The 26594-nt window shown below is 43.1% G+C and overlaps 1 protein-coding gene across 1 annotated transcript in view; it reads right to left on the bottom strand.

The window, feature by feature from the left end:
- The window catches only part of pcnt (pericentrin), a 31656-nt gene that overhangs the window by 4756 nt on the left and 306 nt on the right, over positions 1 to 26594 (bottom strand). Inside the window, exons 2-53 of the mRNA XM_047610387.1 lie at positions 23686 to 23862; positions 23087 to 23230; positions 21973 to 22122; positions 20924 to 21867; positions 20484 to 20813; positions 19765 to 20149; positions 19163 to 19579; positions 18830 to 19048; positions 18589 to 18684; positions 18336 to 18479; positions 17871 to 18126; positions 17584 to 17663; positions 17129 to 17426; positions 16648 to 16748; positions 16285 to 16396; positions 16007 to 16133; positions 15766 to 15885; positions 15625 to 15682; positions 15430 to 15534; positions 15233 to 15344; positions 15112 to 15152; positions 14891 to 15022; positions 14534 to 14780; positions 14276 to 14420; positions 13539 to 13968; positions 13230 to 13427; positions 13062 to 13133; positions 12450 to 12554; positions 12002 to 12154; positions 11193 to 11339; positions 10048 to 10208; positions 9470 to 9636; positions 8912 to 9093; positions 8660 to 8822; positions 8232 to 8474; positions 7613 to 7845; positions 7350 to 7457; positions 7098 to 7118; positions 6686 to 6733; positions 6371 to 6532; positions 6108 to 6281; positions 5728 to 5880; positions 5320 to 5505; positions 4201 to 5226; positions 3321 to 3491; positions 3043 to 3232; positions 2482 to 2795; positions 2274 to 2376; positions 1932 to 2104; positions 1578 to 1853; positions 1235 to 1392; positions 71 to 200 (exon numbers count right to left, since the gene is read on the bottom strand). Coding sequence (XP_047466343.1) covers positions 71 to 200; positions 1235 to 1392; positions 1578 to 1853; positions 1932 to 2104; positions 2274 to 2376; positions 2482 to 2795; positions 3043 to 3232; positions 3321 to 3491; positions 4201 to 5226; positions 5320 to 5505; positions 5728 to 5880; positions 6108 to 6281; positions 6371 to 6532; positions 6686 to 6733; positions 7098 to 7118; positions 7350 to 7457; positions 7613 to 7845; positions 8232 to 8474; positions 8660 to 8822; positions 8912 to 9093; positions 9470 to 9636; positions 10048 to 10208; positions 11193 to 11339; positions 12002 to 12154; positions 12450 to 12554; positions 13062 to 13133; positions 13230 to 13427; positions 13539 to 13968; positions 14276 to 14420; positions 14534 to 14780; positions 14891 to 15022; positions 15112 to 15152; positions 15233 to 15344; positions 15430 to 15534; positions 15625 to 15682; positions 15766 to 15885; positions 16007 to 16133; positions 16285 to 16396; positions 16648 to 16748; positions 17129 to 17426; positions 17584 to 17663; positions 17871 to 18126; positions 18336 to 18479; positions 18589 to 18684; positions 18830 to 19048; positions 19163 to 19579; positions 19765 to 20149; positions 20484 to 20813; positions 20924 to 21867; positions 21973 to 22122; positions 23087 to 23230; positions 23686 to 23862 — 10587 coding nt within the window. The remainder of the gene's footprint in view (positions 1 to 70; positions 201 to 1234; positions 1393 to 1577; positions 1854 to 1931; positions 2105 to 2273; positions 2377 to 2481; positions 2796 to 3042; positions 3233 to 3320; positions 3492 to 4200; positions 5227 to 5319; positions 5506 to 5727; positions 5881 to 6107; positions 6282 to 6370; positions 6533 to 6685; positions 6734 to 7097; positions 7119 to 7349; positions 7458 to 7612; positions 7846 to 8231; positions 8475 to 8659; positions 8823 to 8911; positions 9094 to 9469; positions 9637 to 10047; positions 10209 to 11192; positions 11340 to 12001; positions 12155 to 12449; positions 12555 to 13061; positions 13134 to 13229; positions 13428 to 13538; positions 13969 to 14275; positions 14421 to 14533; positions 14781 to 14890; positions 15023 to 15111; positions 15153 to 15232; positions 15345 to 15429; positions 15535 to 15624; positions 15683 to 15765; positions 15886 to 16006; positions 16134 to 16284; positions 16397 to 16647; positions 16749 to 17128; positions 17427 to 17583; positions 17664 to 17870; positions 18127 to 18335; positions 18480 to 18588; positions 18685 to 18829; positions 19049 to 19162; positions 19580 to 19764; positions 20150 to 20483; positions 20814 to 20923; positions 21868 to 21972; positions 22123 to 23086; positions 23231 to 23685; positions 23863 to 26594) is intronic.

The following is a 26594-nucleotide window of genomic DNA, read 5'->3' as shown; positions in this document are numbered from 1 at the left end:
CAGGGAGCATTCAACCTTTTTGTGCTCATGATCACATTAAAAGTATTCACACTTTTAGTCGTCATCTTACCTCCTTCCTCTCCTCCTCCTCCCTGTCTTTACGGAGACTCAGAGCTCTCTCCTGCTCCAGTTCTTGTTGAAGTTCCTGGACTCTGGTTTGTTCTCTCCTCAGAGCTTCTTCACCCTCTTCCACAGTCATCCTGAAAAACAAAAAAAATTCATTTCAAGCCGTGTATTTTGATAGTATAGTCATTGAACAAAAACAGAAAACTTCAAGCTTGTTGAAATCCAGGCTCAACACATCAAGTCTTCCAGATGCACTGGCACTTGCAAATCAAATGTGTGCAAGCCAACATTCCTGGCAGATTACACAGCAATGTGAACTCAACATTTATACAAGAGAAAATAGTCCGTGACAACTTTCCAAGTTGTACAATTGTGAGAGGGGTTTGTAAAATGTTGTGCAATGTTATGGAATCTGATGAACCATCGAGTTTAGGATCCGTCCCTGGCTCTTTACTGGCGCCTGAAACAACACAACCCCCTGAAAACCCAGGGAACTAAGAGAAAAGAACTCAGGAAGTAACGCAGTAAATAATGTTTCAACAATACATGAAGTATGGGATCCTTTAGATCAGTGGTTCTCAACCTTTTTGCGGTACAAGTTAATGAGTTTCTCACAACACCTTCCTGCAGCTGTTTCACAATAAGAACATTAAGATATGAATGGTGTGTGCCCGCTGTACGGTAACAGTAGGGACCTCATAATTTGAGATGGATGGATGGATTATGCAGTAACTTTGACTAAAGTAACCGGGAACGAGATCATTTAATAAAATACAGTAAGTTACATGTGTGAAACAGATGTAATTAGAGAAAAAAAGGAAAACATCCTTTTACCCTCTGAGGTTTAGGGAGATAAAGGTCACATATGATCTTCTTTAAAGGATATTTTCTTTTTCGTGGACCCCTTGTAATTAAACCACAGACCACTAGGGGTCTGTGGACCCCCAGTTGAGAATCAATGCTTTAGATATTAGGGAGTGTCCTGTTAAGTATCTTGATTTTTTTCCCCACATCAACTGACTGATTCCAAAAAAATAATATAAAGTGATTTAAAAAGTGAACTGCATCTAGTTGTTTTTACTTGCCAACACCGGAAATGAGAAAATATTAACAAAAGTGATACTTTTAACCAATATCGTTTGTATAACGTGTACTTTGGTGGTTGTACCTGAGAGACAGTATTTTGTTGTTTTGCTCCTGCTGAGCATCGTGAGCACATTTCAGTTGTTTCTGGTTCTCCTCCAGCTCTTCCCTCAGTTGGGATTCGACCCGTCCATCAATCAGTAGCTGATCTCTGTGCCAGGTATTATCGTCTCTTTGATCAGGCTAAGAAAGAACAAACACAGTACAGCACAACTTTATATAATATGTTGATTTCCTCTCATCTAATGCGTGAGTGAAAACTACTGTAAAACAAAAACATTATCTGGACGCAATCGTCAATATTATAACATTACATGCCACTATTTTAACATTTAAAGCAAATGTTCCTCTCGCTAGAAGAAACTCACTTGAGTGTGTCTCTCGGCCATTCGACAGAGCAGCTCTCTGAGAGCAATCACGGTTTCCTGCAGCGCCCTCTTCTCCTGCTGCCAGCCCATGGGGGGATTAGATAACGATTTATCCTGGTGGTCCAGTGGTGCAGAACTATCTTCAAAATGATGCTGCGTCTGACTTAATGAGGTGGTTTTAAAGCCTGAAACATGTAGCTGGGTTGAAGGAGCAGCGCGGCGCTGGGACAGAGTGAGAATTCTGCAGCTTTCTTGATACACTTTCTTCAACAGACCCTGTGAAGACAGAGGAACTGAATGAAACACAAGCTGGTGTTTACATTTAAACTACAAACAACTGTGTGCGAAGCCTACCTGAAGTTCAGGCGACAGCAAGTCGTCGCTGTAGCTCATGCTACCTGCTGCGCTGTCCGTGTTCGCTGTGGGGTTCATTCCTCTGCAGCGGAGATACTCAATAAACTGAGCGTCAAGCCTTTCGGTCTGTTCCAGCTCCACTCTGAGCCTCGCACCCAACTCTGAACTCACATCTGAATCACAAGCGGGAAAACATAGAGGTAAGCAAAGGGTCAAATCCTGTGATATTCCTGGTTGACGGACCATTTTGGGTCAATTCCACACACACACACACACACACACACACATCCTGCTGAACTGCTCATGATGTATCTTTTGCTGTCGGGTTGTGGAAATACTCACTGCTGCCATATCCATCACTGGCCCACTCTTGTGCAGACAAAGATGAAGTGGAGCCAAGTGGAGATGGAGGTGCTGTTAGGTCAAGTTCTTCTAATTCATGCATCTAAGACAAAAAAAAAAGAATGACACACATATAGGTACATTGAACTCCATAAACTCTCTTACAGATGCTCAGGAAATTGAAACACAAGACTGTTAGCCAACACACTTTGTCAGCGTCCAGTGAATCCAGCACGGAGAAGTTGTCGGAAATGGACACAGAGCCGGGGGAGTGGGTGCTCTGCGTGGCCGGGTCGGGGGTGATGGTCCTGGAGTGCGGCGCCTCCATCACAACTCTGGGAGATGTTTTGACCGGAGGTAGATCCAGGCACGTGCTGCTCAGACCGCTGAGAGCAGATGTGTGGAACCGGTCTGGGATTCTGTCCTCGGAGCATTCGAGTCTCCTTAAAACCTCCGGAGAGCTGAGAGAGGCTTCGTTGCGAGAGACGGCCACGACGTCCTCGAAAGCTCTCTGAGAAGCAGCTGATGGTGAAAATAAAATGTGTTTCATTAGCAATGTCTTACGTTTCACTCGTATTGAAAAATTACATGTTCACAGAACGAAATGCCAAATCCCAAATATATTCAGTTTACAAAAATAAATAAATGTCCCTTTTAATCTAAATGATCTTTTCTGTGTCAGTGCCTTGTCTATCCAGCAGGACTGTACCCAATGTTAAAATAGTGCACATCCTCAGAGACTAAGTGCAAAGACTCATTTAGCTCTCACCCTTATGCGGGTATCCCGAGTGGTGAGGAAGTGTCTCCTGTTGATAGCACTGTTGTCGGAGTTGCTGCAGTTCTCGTTGCTGATAGGCCAGTTCCTCTTCCTGTACAGCCAGGTCTTCCTGAAGTCTCAGAAGTTCCGCCTTCAGCTGTTGGTTGTCAGTCTCCAGGTCGATGAGGGCACGGTCTTTGGTCTGCCAGAAAGAAATGAGTTAATGCAGCTATCAAGTTTTTAATACTTTACACTAATACACGGCACAATAGATGCTGTCATATGCCTACCCGTCCTTCCTCGTGCAGTTTTTCAGCCCTTTCTGTGCTGGTACTCAGCCCCTGTTTCACTGCAGTAAGTTCCGTCCTCAGAGACTGATGTTCAGCCCCCAGTCTGGCGAGCTCAGCCTCCTTTTCTCTCAAGGCAGCGTCTGCTTTAGCCAGGGTCACCTCGGCATGGGTCTGAGAAAAAGGATTCGAGGATTGGCACACGCATTCACACCCTAGAACATTTCATTACTTCTTCAGTTCCTCCAAAGATATAAATAAACACAGAGCTATGTGTTTTGGACCAGTAAAAACCAACGTCGACGGACTACAAAGACATGCTGCAACCCAACCCATGCAAAACAACCTCCCCGTTTTCTTTTCAATGACCACAGCTACTTCTTACCACATCCTGTCGAGACGGCAAGCAACAGCAAAAAATAAATAAATGCAAAAGAGCTTTAAAATCAAGCGCTACCAAAGATTTTCTTCCTTCTTCCTCATTTTCATGTCACTTCCTCTGTGTAAGATTCTGCAGCCTCAGTGCTACAACACGTCACCAACGCAACGGCCCCTAACTACAACCAGATGTGATCGTGCCTGCACTCGCTAGCACAGTTGTATGCTTTTTTTTTTTTTTTTTTTTTAAGAAAATGGTATTTCCTGATCTAGATCCAAGACTTGTTGAAGCAGGTTTTACCGACTCATCTTGGCAACATCTAAAAAGACCCTTTCTGTTTTTCTGGGCCAGATTAAAAACACATGTACTGTAACATGTTTACATTTACAGACATAAAACTGAAAATATGCTAAATATATATTATATATTTGAATATATTATATTCAAGTCTTTGCACATTTAAAATAGAAAGCAAAACCAATTTACCATGATGCTGAAACTCACCAGCACTTCCTTTTGAGCCTCTTGTTGACTGGTTTCATTTTCATTAAGCTTGGTGGTCAGATCCTGGATAACGTTTCTCAGTGAGGTCACTTCCTGTCTCAGCCTTTCAATTTCCTCCTGGAGCTGAGCCTCCCTCCTCCTCAGCGCCTCACGTTCAGCACACAGCTCTCCCTTCACCGCCTCAAAGGTTTTGATCTTTGCCCTTTCTTCAGCGACCAGTTCCTCCATCTCCACCAGCTCCGCTCTTACCTCCTGGACTTGTCTCTCAAGAGTGAGACCGGTTTCTCTGAGGGCTTCGATTTCCACTTTCATCTCCCGCTCCTTTGTTTTAAGAGCATCGAGCTCCTTCACTCTCTCCTGTTCAGTGTTTTGCAATTCCAAAACCAAAGTATCGAGGTGGGCTTTCTCCTCACGGAGCACACCGGCTTCTTCAGCTTGAACTTTACAACGGTCCCTTTCTTCCTCCGATAGTTTCCTCTTCTCCTTCTCCTCCTCTGCCTGGGATTTGATTTTCTCCACCTCAGCTTCCCTCAGAGCAAGAAGAACTTGGAGTTCATCAGATTTTTCTCTTTCAGCCTTGAGCCTCTTTCCAAACTCTTCCCCGTGTCCTCTGTACTCTTCCTCCTGGGTGAGCAGTAATCGCTCCAGTCCCTCTTTCTCTGCTACGGTGGTTTCAAGCTGACTCTGAAGGGCTTTAAGACGAGACCGGAGAGAACGAGAAGAGGCAGCATGACTCAAACTGAGTTCATGCTTCAGGCTATTCGGCCGTCCCCTCTTCTCTTGTTCTTGGATAGTGTATTGGTGAGGTTCGGGGCTGGGAGCGGGTGAAGGGTTGATGCTGTCGCCGTCCTGAGAGTCACTAACTTCATGCAGGTTCGGGCCCAAGGTGGCAAGTTCCGCCTGCAACGTACTGATGACTTCATGGAGGCGCTCCTCTTCTTCCTCTTTGTCCTGGCGCACTCTCGTGATTTCAGATTGAAGATGTTCAACCTGGGAGCGCAGGTCTTCAAGCTCAACCTCCAGAGCCTTTTGCAAGACAGGGAGCAAAAGTAAAATGTAAATTTTTTAAATGATGGCCTAAATTAATTATTTATGTGTCCTTCCACACTCTGCACTTACACCAACTTTGTTGTCCCTGGCGTTCTCCAGCTCCTGTTCCAGTCTCTGGATTTCACCAGTGAGGTGGTCGATCTCTTGGTTTTTCTCCTCTAGAAGTGCTGAGGGGAGCATCTCTTCTTCAGTCTCCTCCACCTCGCTGTGCTCCTCTTTTTCCTCCTTTAATATAGCAAGGGCAGACACGTTCTCCTGTAAGCAGAGTTGCACGTGTTAAGATTCAATTACAATTTATCTAAACATAAAGTATCTATAATTATGGAAGGTAGGATATTATTTAAAGCATGAATTTCAACCACAGAGTTGTCACAAATACTGAAATAAACACTTTTATCACAGGAAAGTACAAATATCAAGTGCTACGAATCAAGGATCTAGTAACTACAGCATTTAGGTGAAAAGAGTCGTCCTTACCTTCAGGGCAGCTATCTGCTCCTGGAGCTCATTAACATGTTCTGTATTCTTATTTGTCAGTAGTTCCAGCTGCATCGTGAGGTGTTTTAGTTCCACCTCTTTGATGCTCAAGTCTCTCTGCACATTCTCCAGTTGGCCAAGCAGGACCTCAACCTAAAAGATATTTTTTGGTAAATAAAGGCTAAAGAAATTCCATAAATGCAAAACAGTTTTTCATAGTGGGGTAAGAATATTTCATAGATCACTAGTGAATGTGACAACTTGAATAATGAATCTGGATGCCCATACAAATTTGCACCAAAAGCTGGTAGTGCAGCCAGTTGTGTCGCTTTTCGTCATCTTATATTTTAGGTAAAGCTGGTGTATCGTGGCTAACGCACCTCTTGTTCTTTGCTCTGTAGATTCTGCTGAGCAGTGTCCAGAGCATCCCTAAGCTCCTGGGTGGGGTCGCGTGTGTTGTCAAGGTAACAGTGCCTCGTCTCATCCAGTTTGGACTGCAGGGCTGATATCTGAAGCCTGTTGGACAGCTGCTGCTGCTCCAGTGCCTGTTTATCCTGACGGAGGACGAGAGGATCGGTGAATTCTTGAAGAAGGTTCACGTTGACTGTATAGCTACACTGAGAGCGAATGTTTTTGTTCTTACTTGCGTGAGTTCCTGCTCTCTCAACTTCGCTCTGTGGAGCTCTTGTTCCAGTTGACCGAGAGACCTATTATTCTCTGCATTGTTAAGAAGCGCTTGCTCTAATTCTCTGATTCGCCCGGCTAGCTTGTCTATCTCCTCGTTGCGTTCTGCAATGACTGTTAGCTACACTGAAGCGAATGTTTTTGTTTTCTGTGTTCGCTCTCTCAACTTCGTTGTGGAGCTTGTCAGTGCGGAGACTATTATCTCTGAATGTGTGCGCTGCTTATCTCGTCCCGCTACTTGTCTATCTCCGTGCCATTAGCTGCATGGTGGAACGGAGTGGGTCCTCGTCTTGTCTTTGATAATAGCTTGTAGACTCTCAACCTGCGGGCGGAGGGGACATCGCGTTGGACGACAGGTTTCCAGAGTTTAAGGTAGCAGAAACGGATAAGCAAATGGAAAGGTAAAAGATTCAGAGCTAAATAAGCCATTCCAGATCTACAGCCACTAATACGGACACACATGTTAAGGCGTTCCAGAGGGTAGTGATGCGGAGATGAAAAAAACAAACAAATGAAGTGTGGAAAAAGAAGCCAATGAATATTAGCAAATGGGCTATGATATGAAAATGAATAGAGAACTTATGGCAAGCATTAAATATACTCGCATAAGAATAACGATGTAAAACAAACACCATGCACAAAAGTCAAAGAAGCTAAGAGAAAAACGCTACAGTTAGATTTCATACCTGCAGAACCAAGTCCTCAAACTACAGCAATCCATTCAGCACAGGGATAAACACATGGCAATAGTCAGGCTCATTGTCAACACAACAGTTTAAGTGGTACTATGTGTAGCCGTCAGTTATTTGGTTTACAATCACATCAAACAAATGCACACACACTCCAAATGCAACACTATGTAACTGTATCAAGAAAAAAGAAAACGTGGAAATAATCTGCACAACAAGAACAGAAGCCATTACGTTAATTGGCCTCACCCTGTGTCCTTTGTTATCCACACTGGTGGTCTGTCTGAGCTGGGCCTCGAGCCTACGGATTTCCTGCTGGAACTCGTCTCGCTCATGTTCTCGCTCCACAGCCTGCTCCTATATGCATAACAACAAATTATGTAAATTGACTGTGTGCACTACATTAAGCAGCAACATCAGAATGGGTCCTGCCATTTTTGCAAATATCACTTAAAGAATTCAGGAGCAATGTGAAGCGTGTAGATCACTCATTTTAATTAATAAAAACTCACTTCTATAAACTGTCGGTTGTGTTTCAGCTGTTTCTCAAGTGCTTGGACGCGCTGGTTGAGGTCTTCGGTGTGGGTCTTGTGATGCAGCTCCGTCTCCAGGCCCTTGGTCTCCTGCTCTTCAAGCTCTCTCTCCAAGGTCCTGAGGCGCAGAGAGAAAGAGTTGTGGTCCTTCTCGGCCCGGCGCTGCAGGTCCAGCCTATCCTGTGTCAAACGCTCCGTCTCTACCAGCAAAGCTATAAAAAATAAAAATAAAAATAAAAAGTAATAAGAGTCAAGAAAATTGTTTAGAAGTTGCAGAATTATTCTAAAAGAAAGATGGGACACAAGAGAATCTGAAGTAAGATAACAAAATGACACTGCACTCTGCTAAAAGCTACTTCCAATGTCAGCATTACAAACAGAAACCACACAGCACTGCAAAAATACTGCATATTCATTGCCACCCCCACTCTCCACTCTGACCCACAAACCTGAGTCAGGATCTAAATTGAGGCAATGGCCTATGGAGAGAAGACACATCTGAGCACAGTAATTACACAACGGTGAGGTCAACCTCAAAAAGAGGTCGACGTCTAACGTTTTATTCGGCACGACACACGCCTAACTTTGTGCTTCTCACCTTTCTCCCGTTCCCCAAGTCCAGCGCAGAGATGCTCCTTAAGGCGCAGGAGATTCGCGTGCTCCTCGCTGAGCTCCTGATGCTTCACTCGGAGGCCGTCCAGCTCTTTGGTGAGGCTTTCCATCTGGTGCAGCTTCAGCTTCAGGTCCTCCAGCTCCTCCACTAGCCTCTCCTCTTGAGTCTCCTTCTGCTGCAGTGACTCCTCTAGGATTGCCTTTTCAGCCATGTAGCCCTCCACAAGCCCTGGTTGGAAATACAATGAGTTTATATGAAAAAGAAAATAAACTAATCAGATTGAGAGTGTCACACTTGAACAAGTTTACAGTTTAAATTGTGCAACTGAATTGGAGCACAGACAACAGAAGACGCTGTGAAGAAAGTCATTGGCAGCACAGGACTGGTTCAGTTTGTCTGGCTGTAACACTCACCCTCTGCCTTGTGGAGCTCCAGCTGGAGTTGACTCTTCAGCTTGGCCTCCTGGTCGAGCTGCTCCAATAAGACCATATGTTGTTCAAGGAGCTGGGCGGAGTCATCTCTGCCTTGGGAGAACCGTTCCTCCAGAGAAATATGGACATTGTGTGTCTGCTCCAGCTGGAGAAAAGTAACAAATGATCTATCATTAGTCCACCATTTAGGACAGTTTTTTGAGGTAATGGCTCAGCTGTACTTCTTTCTTTTACCTGTGTGTTGGCCTGGTTGAGCAGATCAAGCAGGGTGTCGACTGTGTGACGTAACCTGCTGCAGGCATTCAGAGCCGCTTCTTCTCCTCCAGGATTAATCTGAGTATCTGAAACTAGCAGACTCTCACAGAGGAGGTGGGTCAGCTCCAGGTCCTCGGACGACAAGTCTACCCCTGAAATACCTGTAAAAGTCATGATAGGACACGATTCAGGCTGTTTATTATATTACACATTCTGAAGCACTCAATATAACATTTTACAGTTTTTCTCCATTGGTTTGGCTCATTTCTTGAAACAGAAATTACATATTCATAATAAGACGGAAAACCCTCCAAACCACTTGGCAATTGTTCACAACAGAATTGAATTTCTCATTCATTTAATCAAATTGCAAATGATTAACTACTGTGAAGCATGAGTGAACAGTTTTGGGAGAGATACGAGTGATCTTAAGAGTTTTGAGAATGTAATTTCTGTTAGAAGAAATGAGTCAAACCAATGGAGGAAAACCGTAATAACCAGCTATCTCGGTACAAGACTAAACAAGGAGTAGCAAACCTGATTCATGCGCATCTTTGTTTCCTGTTGTCTGATGAATCGCCGGCTCAGACGTTTTGGTTTTGGCACTGATCTTTTGTCCAACCAGCTCTTCCGTTGCTATGATGCTGCGGAGCATCTCAATCAGCACCTTCTTCATCTTATCGTTCGCGTTGTGTAGTTTGTGTCTGAAAGAAAGCGTGACACATCAGACAAAGAAACACAAAGCAGGCACATGACCATGTTGACTGCAACTGACAAGCATCAGAAATATTCCAGTAAAAGTGAAAGCGAAAACAAGTATTTACATATTTAATTTCTTGGTTTTGTGAGTAAATCTTATTTACGTTAAGCGTTCAAATTCAATGAGAATTAACATTTTACCACATGGTGCATTGATGTACTAGTAAGACTAGCAGGAAAAATCAACAAAAATATTTACTATGTGAAACTATTGAAGTCTGAATGATGAGAATTTAATCAAATAAATACTATATCTGGTCTTTTGCTTTAGAGACACATTCATAAAATCCACCCATCTATCTTAAAGAGTTGCACATGAAAAACTATACAAAAATTAAAAACAGAAAATCACTCACCGCTCCTCCTTTGCCGTCTGTAAATCATCAGTGAGCATCTTCAGAAGATTTCCTCCCTCCTGACTTTCCCGCTCCCTTCGTTGAAGGAGGGTGTCCAGGGTCTCCATCTCTGCACGTTTGCCTTCTAACTCTCCCTGCAGACACCCAACCTCTGCTCGCAGCTGGAAAAAACAAACAGGGTGATGGAAAACCTGCCCCTCTGCTCTTCTCACAAATAAGACATAATAATAAGCAAACGTGTTAAATGCCCTCCTACACCATTTGACCATTAAGCCATGTAAAGTATCAGTAACAGACATAACAAAAACATCCTAATTCAAGCCAGAAGCATAAAAACACAGAAGATACGTCGCGTACTCAAAAGGAACCCAGGTAAAGCAACCAGTACTATTCATTAGAGCACATTCAACACATTGAAAGTAAACCCAAACACACTCCTCCTCCTCCTCTAAAACCAGCACATACAAACTGTAATCATCCGGGATCCTTGGCAGTAGGACTGTCGTTAAGTCAGTACAGTAGTGACGCAAGCCAGTTTCTGGCTGCAGTGCCAGATATTTAAGAACAAGAGCAGCCAGAGGAGTTTTCTCCTACATCCGTAGTCTTACCTTTCCTTCCCCGTGCTCCTCGTGCTCTCCCTCCCCTTTCACCGCGTCTTCCCTCTCTTTTCCCCTCTCCTTCCCGCTCCCTCCCAAACACCTCTCATGCAGCCACCTGGCTCGACAAAACAATGGCGTTGCCGTGACAACGAAACCCTCCCAACCCTCTTGGCTAAACCTCACACGAGGGTGAATGTGTGTTAATATCTCACTATGAAAGATTCAAGCTTGACAAGCGCCATGGAAACAAATATAAACAAACATCAGGGATTAAGGAGCCCCCCCCCCACATGACTAATCTGCCCATTGTCTCTAAACGAGTTTTGTGAAATGAATGAAAAAGTCAATCACATAAAATAGCAACATTTTTTTTTCAGTCACTAAACAATTATTTAAACGATTTAACTTCACCTCCTGCTTCAACCATTTTTTTTTTACTACACCTTATTTTCCAATCTAATTCATCTCACAGTTTTTGTGCTTTCAACAACAATACTACAACTCTTCCAAGTAAAACAGTAGGGATTTTATGCATGTATATGGTACCTGGGCCACCACAGCATCTAGTTGCTGCAGCTGGGCAGTGAGTTGGCTCATTTTGCCCGTGTAGCTCCGTTCCTTTTCCTCTTGTTCGGATGTGAAGCTCCGCCTCAGGTCTTCAAGCTCCGCCTCCTTGTGCACTTCAAACTCCGTCTTCACAGAAAGAGAAAGAGACGTGGACACGTGAATGAAAAGATGCAGACCACCAACCCAAAAATTTGTAGTACGCCGTACGTTTATTCATCCCTCACTGGCTTGTCACAGACTGCTGGCTTTCACATTTCAGATGATCAAATGCAGAAAGAAAAAACTACATTCAGCCTGTAAACCTTCAGCATCAGAGGATAAAAAGATTAGATCCATCCCATTTAGCCCCTGCTCAGATGGCACCAACACCAACACAAGCACAGCAGCACACGGACTCAGAGGAAAGAGACAGACTGATGTGAACACGACATGTATGGGATTTGGAGAAAACTGAAAACTGAATAAAGCTGCAATGGGAAAGAGTCCAAGAGAAAGAAATATCCCTAGGAACGAACTGGTGCAGCTGGAGCTTAGAGCAGACAATCCCACCACTCTCATACACACACATACACAGCACAGCTCCGAATAATCCAGAGCTATTGCATAATAATGTTTCAAATAAGCACTGAAAATCAAATAAATGTGTCTTTAAAAAAAATTTAACTGGAAAAAATATTTTTTTCCACATAAAATGAACTGATGGAATTTAATTAAATTAAAATTCTTTTACAAAAGTACGCCACTAAGCTGATTCTTTTCTCATCTCTCTGAAGTATCTCCTCGTTTACCTTCAGTTGATTAATCCTGTCCTGTAGACGCTCTTCTGATTGGACTTTGAGGAGCTCAGCCTCTTCCAGGAAGTGCTGTCTTTGCCTTGATGACTCCTCTTCAAGCTCCCTGCGACAGGCCTCCAGCTCCCGTGCAGAAATCCCCTTCAGCTCCTAGAGCAGACATACGTATTTTTTTTTTTATTATAGCCACAACATGCACTTGGTCAAACAGTCACATATTTAGTGCTTCTGAGAAACAAAATACGAATAAATGCTGTGCGTTTCTACACAAATACACCATTATAAGGATGAACAATGACTCAGTGTAATCCCTTCTCTAATGGTCTGTAAGAGACGGGAGGACGGGACAAAGCCTTGTGCAACCGTTAAAAGCAAGTTGCAAATTCAGAGCACGGATGTTCATTCACCCTGAAAAAGACAGACTGACACACACACACACACACACCTGTAGCTGGAGTTGGTGCTGCTTGACGAGCTGCTCTTTTTCAGCAGCGTAGGTATGAGAGAGCTCCTGCAGAGCAGTGCTGTGCTGCTGCTCGAGCTCTAAGACCTGAGAGAGTGGATGTCAAAACAAATCAAATCTTAAAAAAATAAAGCTCATGACATGAAAAATGAAAAAGCAGGAGTGAAACGTCAACAAAAAGCATTAGTATTACTTTGTACTACAAGACATGCAAACTGATGAAAAGACAACTGTGATAAAATTGTGTTGTAATATATATTATTGCAATATATTATATATGTATAGTCACAGAAGTGCCATTAATGAGAACTGCTTAAATATTTAAGCCAAATATGATGATATTTTTAATGTCTTATGCCACATACTGTATATTATCATACAGTTTAAATATACAGCATTATATTCTACTTACATGTTACAAACCAAAATACGCCAATCCGATTTTTTACTTTGTGTTATTTTCTTAATCCAGTTCAAATTACAATGCCAGTTACACACACGCCCAGATTGTAGTGACCTTAAAATCAGTTTAGTAATTAAGAAGGCACTCAGATAGACTTTTTAAAGACACTGGGATAACAACTGGACAAATACCTGCTTCTTCAGTGTCTCCAGTGCTTTGCAGTGTTCACTGTCTAAGGCCTCTTTTTGAGCAGCCAGTTCAGTCTGTAAGAAAAAAAAAGCACTTTTTTTTTTTAACAACAACAACAACAACAGCAGCAGGAGTGGGCCACGGGTCTATTAGCAAGTTTCATTTCTCACCTTGTGAACATGGCTGAGTTCTGCTGCCATGGCTCTGAACTTCTCCATGTGTACCTGAGCCAGTTCTTTTCTCAGGTCTTCTCTGATGGACAGCTGCTCTGCTGCGTGACGCTCCACTAACTGTTTTTGTTCTGAATTCTGACTGCTCAGGACATGACGATGTCTCTCTTCAAGTTGAACTATTTCGTCACGCAAAGTCTGAAAATAAAAATATAACGGGGTTAAAAGTAATGCCAGTAAAGTAAGATAAGTAAAATCTAATCTAATCTAAATTTAACGTTATGTATTTTGTAGCTTGTATCTCCTTACTTGTACTTCCTTCAGATAAGTGGCCTCCAAAGTGTCCATATTTCCCAGCATCCTCTTTTCCAGTTCGTCCCTCTCTTCCTGGTGTTTGCGAGACAACTCTGCTTCTAAAGCCTCCAGCTGAGCCTGATTGGTCTCCTGGAAAACAGCCTCCAGACTTTCAAGGTCTTTGTTTCGTTTGGACTTCAGCGATGCTTCCAGGGCAACAAGCTCAGCAGCCATAGCTGCAAGCTGATCTCTGTGACTGGTACTGAGTGAATCTAGTTGTGCTTTGTGTTTTGTGTTGAGCGTGTCCATCTCTTGAGAGTGTTTGTTCAGTAGTGTCGCTCTCTCGTGTTCCAGCTCAGCTTTATGTTTGTTCTTAAGCTCGGTTACGGTCGTTTCATATTTCTGGATCAAACGTTGCTCCAATTCAGTTTTCTCCTCTTGGAACCTGAACACATAGACAAAAGTAACCAGACATATTAAAAATGAAGGATTTGTGTGAGTGAGGCTTTTAAAACTGTTTTCTGTCATGATTTAAGCAAAATTACTTTGTGTCCATCAAGTAGAAATGTTTAAATCACAATCTTTAAAAGGAACTGAGCATTGCTCTGTATTTTATCCTTATCTTTAAGGTAAGAATCATTTGGTTATCCCACAGTGGGGAAATTTGCAGTTATGCAGCAGCATACATTTTAAAAGACAAACATGTCAATCTCCAACTATAATAAGGAATTTTGATGTCAGTCACATCTCACCTGTCTTGGCCTTGGTGCAGCTCTCGCTGCTCCTGAAGCAGAACAGTGAGCTCCTTGATCTCTGCAGACATGTGGTCCTTTGCTTTTTGCAGCTCACCGTCGTACTGGGCCTGTAGTTGTTGTCTCACCATTTGGACCTGCGAGTCTAAGAGACAAGCAACATATAAGAAACTAATGCAGAAACAACCATGAAAATAACAGTTATGATAAAAACTTCTCATTGGAATCAATAATTGAGAGTCTGTGAAAAGTTCTTACTCTGATCGCTGTCCAGTACAGCCTGTAGAGACTCCAACTTCTCCTTCTCCTCATCAAGTGCTTTTTCAAGCCGTGCCCTCTCCTTCTCCAGCTCCTTGCCGAGGTCTGACCTCAGGGCAGAGATTTCTGTTTCATGCTTCTCTTGAAGCTCTTCTTCCAGCCTCTTCGTGTGCTCCTGTACATGCTCCCTTTCTTGCTTCAGAGCTTCTTCAAGATGGGCGAGCTTTCCAGCAAACTCTTGCTTTAACTGCAGCAGTTGGAAGGAATGTATCAGTTTTTATATTCCCACGCTGTTTTTATTGAATCCAGTTAGTATGCTAAATGCTACATAGATTATTTTCAAGGTTATACATTTACCTTTTGTGTGTTCTGAACCTCCTCATCATACTGTTCACTCAGAGCGGCCAGTCTGTTCTCCAGGCTGTGGATGATGGTCATACTTGTCTGTAGCTCTTCACTGTGAGCCCAGAACCTCTGTTCGACCTCAGCCTAACAACAAATGATCAAAAATAGTTTTGTAAGGACTTTAAACCTAGTGTCTAATTTATTGTATATATTATTTGGTTATGTTTTCTCACCTCAACCTGTTTTGTTGCCTCAAAGCGGACTCTGGTAAGCTCTGTAACAAAGAGTAGTTTAACAAAGTTAGCAAATTTGCAGCGATTATTTCCATTTAATCAAAGCGTATATGTAAAGCACCTCGCAGATGACTGTCAGAAAGTTTGGCTCTGAGTTGCTCCAGGTCCAGCGCATGACGAGTCTTCATCTCCTGCAGCTCTTCATAGTAATGGTCAGTGACTTCTGTGCGCACCTGATATGCAGGTAATAGCAAAAACCAGATAAACCAAAGAGTATCTAAAAAGTTTCTGTTGAAATTAGACAAGTGAGTGTCTGACCTGCTGCAGCTCTTCCTCAAAGGAGAGAGCCAAAGAGGTCTGCAGATGGGACAGGCCCACTGCGTGTTTCTCCTCCAGCTGAAGCCTCAAAGTGTCAAGGATTTCCTGGATAAGAGAATAACATGATGAAGAGCACGCGGTGATGAGGAAAAACAAAGAAGTGCAGCAGAATCCGTAGCAATATCCCTACATTACCTTCTGTTTCTGAAGTATGATATCATCTTCATGTTCAGCTTGAGCCTGAGACAAAGCACTGAGCCAGAAAATAAAAACATTTATGCATTTAAGTGGATGAAGAGGATGAATGTAATCTTTAATGCAGACAAACTGGCATACCTGTCATCCGTGGTTTTAAGCACAGATTCCGCCAAGGCACCTTCTACCAGCCTCAGCTGGAGCAAAGCAATTTCCTCTTTGTGGCTCTCCTCTGTTGCACGAAGACGCTTCTCAAAATACCTAAAGGAAAAAAAAAAACAGCAAAAAGCAAAGTACCATAATTCAGATATCTTAATTGTTGCGCATTTATTCTCACAATGTTATATTTTTAGTACATGTGATTCCTTGCTCTCTCTCATACCTCCTCAGGCTTTCAAGTTCAGCCTCATTTTGTTCTTTAATTTCTCGTTTTTGTTCATTAAACTCTGCCTTTAGGCGCTCAACGTCATCGACGCGAGACGAGCGAGCCAGCAGCTGCTCCTTAAGCTCTGTAGGATAATGAAGCAGATAAATTGGGGTGAGGGTAAGAACACAATAATTGCATACAATCCAGCGGTTGAACAAAAAGAATGTGTATTTGTGGTCAATCTGGACCATCTTCATGTCGAGCAGATGCCGGGTTTGTTTAATTAATCTCACCTCCCAGCTCTTGACGACTAGCCCTCATGCTCTCCAGCTGGCTCCACAGTTGACTTACTTCCTCTTCTGAGCTCTGTTTGAGCAAGATCTTCTCCTCCTGTAGGCGCAAAATCTGCTTGACAAAGAGTGAACACAGTTTTTGTAAAATTAAAAAAAAGAAAAGAGAAAAGAAAAGATAAAAGGTACAGTTCAACTTTAAGATTTTACTAGCTATAGGTTTCCTAGCGTGATTAAAATATATGCATTTTGATAAAACCTTCACACAACATCTAAACAAGAAATCTATTTTTAAGGACAGGGACTGTCATTAAAGTCTGATTTGACTTTTGAGCGAAGGAATATTTTGTGTTGCAGTGAACGAACCTCTTGCTGCAGTTGCTGCTGTTTCTCCTCTAGGTGGAGTGCTTGCTGCTCCTTCTCCTGCACAACTGCCTTGTGACTAGAAATCAACTCCTCCACAGAACCTGATCAGCATTGATAACACAGGAATAGGAACAAAAGCAATGACAGATTGTATAATTAGAAATGAATGTACACCACAATATAACATTCAATCTGCACAAATCTGTGTAAACCTCTAATATTTCTCCCATGTTTATATTCTTGGCATGTTTGATGGTCTGGATTTATGTTTAAACAAATTCCTTGCTTGTGTGAACATATGTGGCAATAAAGATGAGTCTGATATTTGTACACAAGATGAATTTAACAGGAAAACATGGGGTCAGGTGGTCAGTCAACAACAGCTGATAGATGATAAATTATTTGTACAGTCTTTAGAGCCTCTTCCATAAATTCTGGAGAATAAGCAGAAGGTTTAGAAGAGGACAACGACGCCACTTACGAGCAGCAGCATCTCTGTCGGCCCAGGCTTCTCTCAGCTGCTCCTCTAATTTCTGGTTCTGCTCCTTGCTAACGGTTTTGAGTTCCTCAAGGCTGGCGCGTGACTCCTGCAGTTCTGACTGGCTCTGGGATAGAGCTGCACGGGCGTCGGTTAGAGCTTTCTCGGCCTCGGTGAGAGACACCTGGGTGCTGGCGAGTTCTTCCTCTTTTGCAGTGAGGCTGTCCTGGATCTCTCTAAGGGATGTTTGCAGACTCGCGTTGGTGCTTTCAGCCTCTTTTTCCCACTGTTGCCTCAGAGCCTAAGAAAAACAAAAGGGCACAATTCATTGAAACAGAATTACATCTGGTACCAAATAAAACAGCAGCACAGGTGTTTAAAATCATCACTGTCATTTCAGATTAAATACATTCATATGTAAAATTCAACAATTGTATATAAATGTTATAAAGCTTGACCTGTATCTCTTTGGTCTTTTGTTCGTCCAATGAAGCGCTCTCCTGAGAAACACGAGTCTCCCACTGCTGCTTCAACTTGTCTGAACATACACATGTACACACACACACACACAAGGATTTACTAAGTCAAAGAAGTGGAAGGTTACATCAGTCATAGTGCTCTTTTTTTTTTACTGAACATGTTAAATAATGAGGGTGATTCACTCACAGTCATAATTGTGCACATGTTGAGTGCACCAAAGGGCAAAGATGAAAAACAACTAAAAAGCACTCTCGCCCGCACTCACCCACGTCTTGTTGGTGCAGCTCACGAAGTCTCTCCTGCTGCTCCCGGTTCTGCTGTTTGAGCCGCTCCAGTTCTGACTGATGCCGGGCCTGCACGAGCGCACTCTCCTGTGCAAATGTCTCCCTCATGGAGGCCTGGACCTTGACGAGAGCAGACTCCTGCTCCTGCTGCAAGTTCACTTGGGAGTGTTCCAGCTGGGACATGTGGACTGTAGTGAGGCTTAGGCGCAAGGCCTCAAGCTCAAAGGTCTTTTGGGCCTGAAATAAAAAAAGAATGAAACCACAAAATATTGTGTGAGTGTATTAGTGACTGCATGTGAATGGACAGTGGGCTGTGTGTTATATTAACACTGGCATGAGAGCGATTTTCTCCATCACACGGTTATGCAAAGAGGCAAATAAAGGCAACACATTGATATGTGCTGAAACTGTGGATGTAACTGTGCGTTTGTTTCTTTAGAATATACCTGCACTTGCTGCAGTTCAGCCTGGTGTGCAGCCTCCATGCTCTCCCTCAGCTCCAAGGACACCTCTGTCCTCAGCTGATTAGTCTCCTCATTGTGTTTGGCGTTCAGCTCGGAGATCATTCTCTCATGCTCACGTTCAGTTACCTGAGGGGAGGAGGGGAGAAGAAGAGCTGAGAAAGTATCCTAAATATAGTTTAAAAAAAAAAAATCCCTCTGTATGGTACATTAGAGTGAAATCTCTGTTCACCAGTACCTGTTTGATTAGGCTGATCTGGCGCTTCTGTTCTTCCTCCATACTGGCCTTCTGCTTCAGCAGCTCCGTTTCCAGGTGAGCATTCAACTCAGAAATCTAGGCGTTCAAGCGGATAAACAAATCAAGGAAATGCCAACTCAACACAACCCTCATTTCTGTCGCAATGATAACAAATAATCTTTAAATTTGATCTGTATCATATTACAAACAACATGTGTGCACTTTTATCTGTTAATCTTACTTCTTGTTGATGTTTCTCCATCAGTTCTTTTATCTCTTGTCGGTGAAACGCCACAAGCTTTTCAGTGGCCTCTTCCACAGCCAGGACCTGTTTCTCCATCAGAGCATTCAGCTCCTCTTCTTTCTTCTTCATCTGCTCCTTTAGTTGATGAGTCACATCAAGGAGCTCCTTCTCCTTCTCCTGTCTCTCATCCTCCCACTTCTCCTTCTCTTCAGCCAACTGTAAAAACAAATAAACATATATGACATCTTAATTGCTGAACACTGATAATTCAGACAGATGTAGATTAAGATTAGAAAATATATCTAAATGTTAATACGCCGTATATCTCACCTCATCATCCTTGGCTTTCAGCATGTTTTCAAACTGTTCAAGCTCCTCCTCCAGGACCTGTTCCATTTTTTTGATCTGCTCATCCATCTCCTCTTCCTTCCTCCTGTGCTCCTCCCTCTCTTGCAGCGACAGAGCCTGGGCCTCATCCAAACGGGCCAGGTTTAGTGTCAAACAGGAGATCTGAGATTCCAGCTCATTTTTCTCTTTTTCTGTACGGCCCAGGCTGTCATTGCTCTTCTGCAGTTCCATCCGCAATCTCTCCACTTCTGTTTGGGCATTTCGAATCTGCTCACGTGTTGTTTCGAGCTCCTTTAATACAGTGTTGAGCTCCACAGACTTTTCAGTTAATAGGGCTGATGTGTTTTCATGCTCCGTTTTCGTCTCCTCCAGCTCTGACGTGAGACGCTCACAGTGGGCCTTGAGAAAAGACGATGGGAAAATCAGTTAATTAGTAAATTAATTAGCCTTTAAATATCCACTGCTGCTATATACCATCATTCCCATCTTTTGAACTAAGAAACAGTAAACTACTGTGTGCCGAGACTAGCATACTAATTTCCTTTTTTTGATTTGTCACAAACCCACATACTATGCAGATATACCTGTAATGCTTGCAGCTCATCTTCATCTCCGAGGTTTGGACTTGTTTCGGTGGAGTCCTGCAGAGACGATACCAGCAGCTCCTGCTGTTTCTGATGAGACGAGAGTGTAGCCTCCTTCTCCTGCTCCTCCATTAGCTCCCTTGCCAGCTTATTTTCCTCCTCTGATTGAAAGGTCGCAGGGACGAGCAGCGAGGTTTCAGCTTCCTCTCCCATCAACATCACCGCCTCGTCCTTTTCCCTTTCTGCCAGTAAGGCACTGAGTTTGTTCTTAAGGTTGTCTTGTTCGTGAGCTTTTAAGTTCATGTCCTCCACTTGTCTTCTCTTCTCCTTCTCCTCTTCAAGTTCCCAGAGAGCTTGATTGAGGTCTTCTGTTACTTGGGCCCACCTGAACACACAGAGAATTGTGTACCGTTTATCTCATTGAGAGGATGAAAGAATACTGAGAGTTTGAGTCAGTAGTCAAAACAAAATTGTTGTTATGAATGAAACGTCGAGTTAAAATATATGGAAAACATTTGGTTACAACAGATTATTATTATAAAGCCTCTATTGTTACCAGAACATTACTTCAATTATTAAAAAATGAGAAGTATTTGTCTTCAAACTTGAAGTCAGAGACGTAAACACAGCGAGCACCAAGAAACAGTTCTCAGCAGTTAACTCAGGAAATCAAGATATGTGATGAGCTTCATAATAAATGACATAATTAAGTTTATTACCTGCTCCTCGCCTCCTCCAGGTCTTGTGCACTCTTGGTGACTTCCTCTCTTAATACATTCAGTTCTCTGTCCTTTAGAGCCAGCTCGTCACGGAGCTCCTCACACTGCTGATTCAGCAGCTCTTTTCCCAAATCCGTCTCCTCCATTTGACTCATCTCCAACTCACCAGAGGAGTTGTGAAGCCACTGCGACAGAGGACCAGATTCATCGGCCACCTGGACGTGGTCCTGTGAGCCAAAGCTGTTGCAAAGTTTGTCATTTTCCTCAAAGTGACGGTTTGAAATTGACAACAGGGGCTGATCTTCGAACACTTCGCTGTTTAGTTCGAAACTGCGAAGACAGGCACAAAGACAAATGCGGGGATTTAATTACGAGGCTACAAAATATGATAAAATACACGTAGATATTGCGACGACTGTTTATGCTGTATGTTTTCTAACCTGTAATTAGCAGAGATGTCCAGTTGGCTGTGCTGTTCAAAGCTTTCATTTGCCACTGAAGACTGAGAGTCTGCAATGGGGACCGAAGACAAGTAGCGCTCCATCAGTAGATCCCCAGGTGCTGCTGTGTTCAGACTGTCCTGATCAGGTCCACTTTCCAGATTGGTCTCATTGCTACTAATCCTCTCATCAGCGCTAAAACCCGATGAACCAGCTTTTGCTTGGTTCTGTCGGTTCTTAGAAGCTTTCAGTCCATTGACCTCCTCTTCTCTACACTTAAGTTGTTTCTCCCTTTCATCCAACAGCTGCCTGACTCGCTCAACCTCCTCTCTGTGCTCTTCTCTGAGCATCTTCATCTCCTCCTCCTGTCTCCGCCTGTCCTCCTCAAGACTCTGGAGACGAAGGGCAGAGCTGGAAACTTCCTCGCTGTATCTCCTCTCTGCGTCTCCTTCCTCCTGAAGCTTTTTCCTCAACTCCAGCACTTCTCTGTTCAGCTTCTCCTTCTCCTCTTTGTACTGCTGCATCTCAAGGCACTGAGTTTGGACTTGGCTTAGCTGCGTCTGAAGGTTTTGGAGCTGTGCCTCCCTTTCATTTCGCTCCTCTTCCCTCCCTCGCTTCTCCTCCTCCAGCAAAGCGAGCACATGTTGTTTTTTCTCCATCTCCTCTGCTAATGCGGCACATATGCGCTGGCTATTCTTCCTTTCCTCCTCCAACTCTGCCCTCAGCTTCTGCAGAACAGTGTCCGTCTCAGTGTCACCGTCAGCGGTAAAGCCGTCACCGACTGAGTGGGTGCCAGGACACGTGCCTCCTGGTCCCTCTGATGGCACCTCGTTATGACCACCGTTTGCATCCGTTGTGGAACTGCCATGGTGCGGCTGTCGTCGATAAACGTTAAGGACTTCCACTTCTGAGTGACTTTTGATTCGTAGAAATTCTACACTGGTCTATGTTAAAAGACAACACAGCAAACATGTTAGTGCAGTTGCTGCACGTAAGTAATGATGTGCTTTTTATTCTTTAGGCAATAATCCCACATATATAGGCTTTACCTGCTGGAGCTGTTTCTGCAGGGCCTGAATCTGATCAGCCAGGGACTGTGCCTCCAGCTGTACCTGGTCTCTACTGGTCAGTGCATCTTGTAGGTTGGCGGTAAGTTTGGCAATTATTTCATTACGCTTCTCAACAGCCTCCTGTAATTGCTACAAAACACAAAAGACACAGACAAAAATCATACTGAACTAATTCCTTGACTACTTGAACACAAAAACTTGTAGATATCAGTTTTAGATACTGTGTGACAAACTCATGTACGGTCTTAAATTCACATTAAACTATTTCAAACCTTGCACTGGTGACCAGAGGACACCCTGTAACCTCATTCCTTTAGATTTAAGTCTTAATATTACAAGTCAAAAATCCCCTTGGGTTGGTCATGAAACAGAAACTCAACCTTTTTACTCATCCACATGCAATATCACAGGAGGATTTCCATTGTCTCGAGTGAACAAAACATGAAAACAAATCACACCAACCAAACACAATCAGTCTTATATTGTATGTTACACAGCAGGGATCGACCGATATGGATTGTTTTAGGGCTGATACTGATACCAATTGTTTTTACATCAGCCTTGGCCGATACATGCTGCTGACTTTTGCGAGCGGATATTTCCATCCACTGACAGAATAAAAATGACACAATGATAACAAATGTTAAGTCTCAATGAGGTTTGGTATCAACACTGATATCAGTAAAAACGCAAATACTATCCCGATATATCAGCCGGCCGATATAATGGTCAATATCTATTAGACAGGATGTAAATAAGACTCATACACAGAGCCCAGAATTCAATGCATGAATACAGAGCTCAGCCTTATCACGCTAAGGATCGCCAGTCTGGCTGGGCTAACACAGAAAGACAACCATTCATACTCACTAATTAACCTAACATGCATGTCTTTGGACTGTGAGAGGAAGGCAGAGCACCCCAAGAAAACAGTAAGAACATGCAAGCTTGGCCGAAGGCGACCCGTCAAATTCAAACTCAGAACCACGTAGCTGTGAGGCAACAGGTAAAACCACTGCACATATTAAATTACACAAAATAAAGATAAAAAAAATGAAGAATATGCTATTTAAAACTGACTTATTCTGTTTACCTTGAGCTGTTCTTTGCCAGTCAGTGCAGCTAGCTCGCCGTCTCTCAAATCCCCCACAGGGGACGACGGGCTTTGCTCCGGGGTGGGGGGCTGATCCTTCTCCTCAGCCTCTGACTTCTCTGGCTTCTCTGGCTTCGGGGGCTTCTAGAGAATCGCACCGCATCACAATTAAGCCTTCGTTTCAATTTAGAAAATGCTGAGAAAATTTTACGTACAGACCACGTGCCACGAATGTGTACGCTGAATTTTGTTGGTGAACTTTCGCTTTAAAAGAAAAAGGCAATAAACAGTGCTACAGTTAATTGTGGCCTAGTTGCTATGGCAACATGTCCTACAGGCAACATGATGGTTAGTGACCTATTTCTCTAATGTATGTTTACCAGACGGGGGCACGGACCACTTGTTAAAGCATATAGTGAGCAAACACAATTACACAGGAGGTTGGGTAGTATGACCTCAGAGACGTCACGCAGAGAAAAAATGTGTATCATAAAAATAATCACCGGTTTTAATCAAACCACAAGCCTTAGAGCTTGAATCTTCTCCACAACTCCATTATTAATGCATGGCTAATAAGCTATATACAATCAGTGGTGTACCTCATGGTTGGCCTTGTTGTTCAGTTCTTTGGCACTGGCTGATGGACGGGGTGGTTCTACATGGTGGTCTTGCGTCGAGCTGTCATTTTGCGTGACAACCTGGCCCTTCCTCTTCTGCGTCTTTTTCGCCGCCCCCGCACCGTCGCTTTTCGCCAGCTTCTGTCTGTAGCTAGCAAACTGTGCAGGAAGGACAGCGAGAGGTAGATGGACACGTAGGTCAGGACCACCGAGCACCACCACACTATCAGCATGCTGAAGCTCAGGGGTCAAAGGTGAAAAAGGACTAGGCTGCAGACTTGTCTCCTCGAAATAAAAATAAGAAAAATCTAAACAGAATTAATCAAAGCAAAACATCATTATCCAACATGTAAATATGTGTACAAGATTTTGATAGTCCCCAGTGTAGAAAGGGAAAAAGCTTCGAAGTCCTTGATTTGATGAGTCAGTTGTGCAGCAAAAAAAGAAAGCCCAGTGAAGCAAGAAGAAATCCCAAATTCAAATCCAAAATAGACTGTACCATGACCTGATGAGGTGACTATGCTAAATATTCTCATATCTCCAGAGGTCCGTGAGAAGTGCAGATTTTAGTGATACACAATGGACAACCTCTCAACAGACCAGGAATAGTGCAAGGTTAAAAAAAAAAGTACACATCTCTGTCACTTCGCATCAGCTTGACGAAACCTCAAAACATGAGAGGCAGATTGACTGACAGCAATTTTAAAAGCAACTAAAATCTTCTCTGAAGCCATGAGAGGATAAAAATATCAAAAATCTGAACCTAAGAAGTTCATCCACAGAGAAAAACATAATCCCCAATCAAGCTACAACGCTTTGCTTGAATTCCAGAGGTATCGATTTGGTTCAAATGCACCTCCTCTTCTTTTATCGCTGCCTTGCTCTGCTGGCCTGTCTCTCTTCTTTAAGCAGCTTAAATCAGATTACAGCAGTTCAAATTGTGAGAGAGAGATCCACATGAAGCTATCCATCAATATCAATAATTGACTTTGTTCCTCCTGGTGGTCAGACCTGTCAATTCTTCCCCATCAGGACACCTGATCTACTGTCCAGATGTAGAGCTTAAAGTCTGCAGGCAGAAGCACGGTCGGCCTAACCTCTCATCATAAAACTCACTGCTACAGCCAACGTACAGCTCAGAGGGATCCACAAACTCTGGATGGAGGATGGCATGTGTCTAGACTAAGGAAAGAGGGTGGAGACTAGGAGATGCATTCACACAGAGAGGAGGAGACGGAGCTCTGTGTGTGGCAAGCAGCATGTGAGTGTGCATGCTCAATTCAATTTGAGAGCATATAACTCCAGGAGACTTACTTATTGCTTTGCACGATGAGTCACATACATGACATTGTGTGTGCATATGCATACATTTTTTGTATGATGCGATGCAATCTATTACCACCCCACAACCTTCTCTCTTAAGATCCAGGTGAAGTTTAGTTTAAAACAACAATTTCCTTGCTCATTATCGTTTACAACCCCACCCATCATCCTTCCATCGCACTACTCACTGCCTGTGCCTGACACAAAACACATCACATCTCTGAAAGACATCAGCTCGAAGTGCTGCGTTTAGCCCAAGGCCACTCCGTACTACAGAGGATGACTAACCTGCTGGCTAGAGCTTATTGTACCCAAATTGTAAATAGAAATCTGAAAGCTGCTACTTTGCCTTCAACGATGCCAACACTAACACGGTTCGGTGTACGCTGAAGTATTTAAAGGGGATAAATGTGTACACATATCATGCTTTCAATGTGACAGAGAAATCAGAGCTTTTTTATGCACCTCAGTAACAGCAACTGACAGCACTGCATTACCATAGCAACACCATCTATGTCAGATGTGAGTGCAACATATTCAACCTTAGCAAATCTCATGGGCTCACTGCACCACCTGATGGCCTGCAACCAGCATGACAGTGTGTGCGAAATGCATGGCTATTTCAGGCAACCAGACTATTAAAGCATATATTTCCTTTCAGAATGATGATGTTGGTCGCCCCCAATAGGAATCATTTTTTAAAAAGCAGGGTGCTTACAGCTCAAAAATGGACAACAATCACACCGTGACAGAGAATAGCAGAAGAAAGTTATGTCCGACTAGCCGAGGGAAAGAAAAGAAATCACGTAACTTCCACACCCTCAATCCCACGATCGATTGTCTTTGCCAGTCACCATATTCTATACTCACCGACTGGTTTCGAGGCCTGTTGGATGATTTCTGTCATAAGGGATATCAATGTTTCAGTTGGGTTAATTTGCTGTAGCATGAGGTTTCACATTCACCGTCCTACCCACATTTTCTGAATGACTTCCACCATGGGCTGGACTACAACATAACAAATGCAATTCATTCTCTAAACAGCTGCCCTAGTTTTAAATGTAGTTTTCAGACAACGTGGCTGGTTGTGGTCATTCTTAATTATTGGCCCATTAATAATATGGCCTCCCATTAAAGTACAAACATTAACTACACTGACTACAAGATAGAATGGTAGTTCTTGATGTGCAATGTATACGGCCATTTACCACAAATGCAATAGTAGAAAATAATTGCATGAAGTTGATATAAACATGCGCCAAAGCCTGCAGCTGCGCTTCGTGTTGGCAAGGCTTCAAGCAAATAAAGTGAAATACAGATGCAAAATGGTAATTGTGCAAGTTAAAATTTAGTATATAATCAAATTAGTCTTTCACTGTTGTGCTCTAGTATGTTAACTTATATGTGAACAGATATATTAGCCGTTTAACCTCTTGCACAAGTACTATTCGTACTGTTTACTAAAGACCTATGTGACATGCGCCAGATAACAGAGAACCAGCGGGAAACTGCGCGGGCGACTCCCCCATAATTTTCCGGATTTATAAAATAAACGCAACGACAAATGC

Source organism: Mugil cephalus, chromosome 17 (assembly GCF_022458985.1).
Source record: "Mugil cephalus isolate CIBA_MC_2020 chromosome 17, CIBA_Mcephalus_1.1, whole genome shotgun sequence".
NCBI lineage: Eukaryota > Metazoa > Chordata > Actinopteri > Mugiliformes > Mugilidae > Mugil > Mugil cephalus.
The sequence above is the reverse complement of the archived record's forward strand: the minus strand, read 5'-3'. Positions and strand labels throughout refer to the sequence as shown.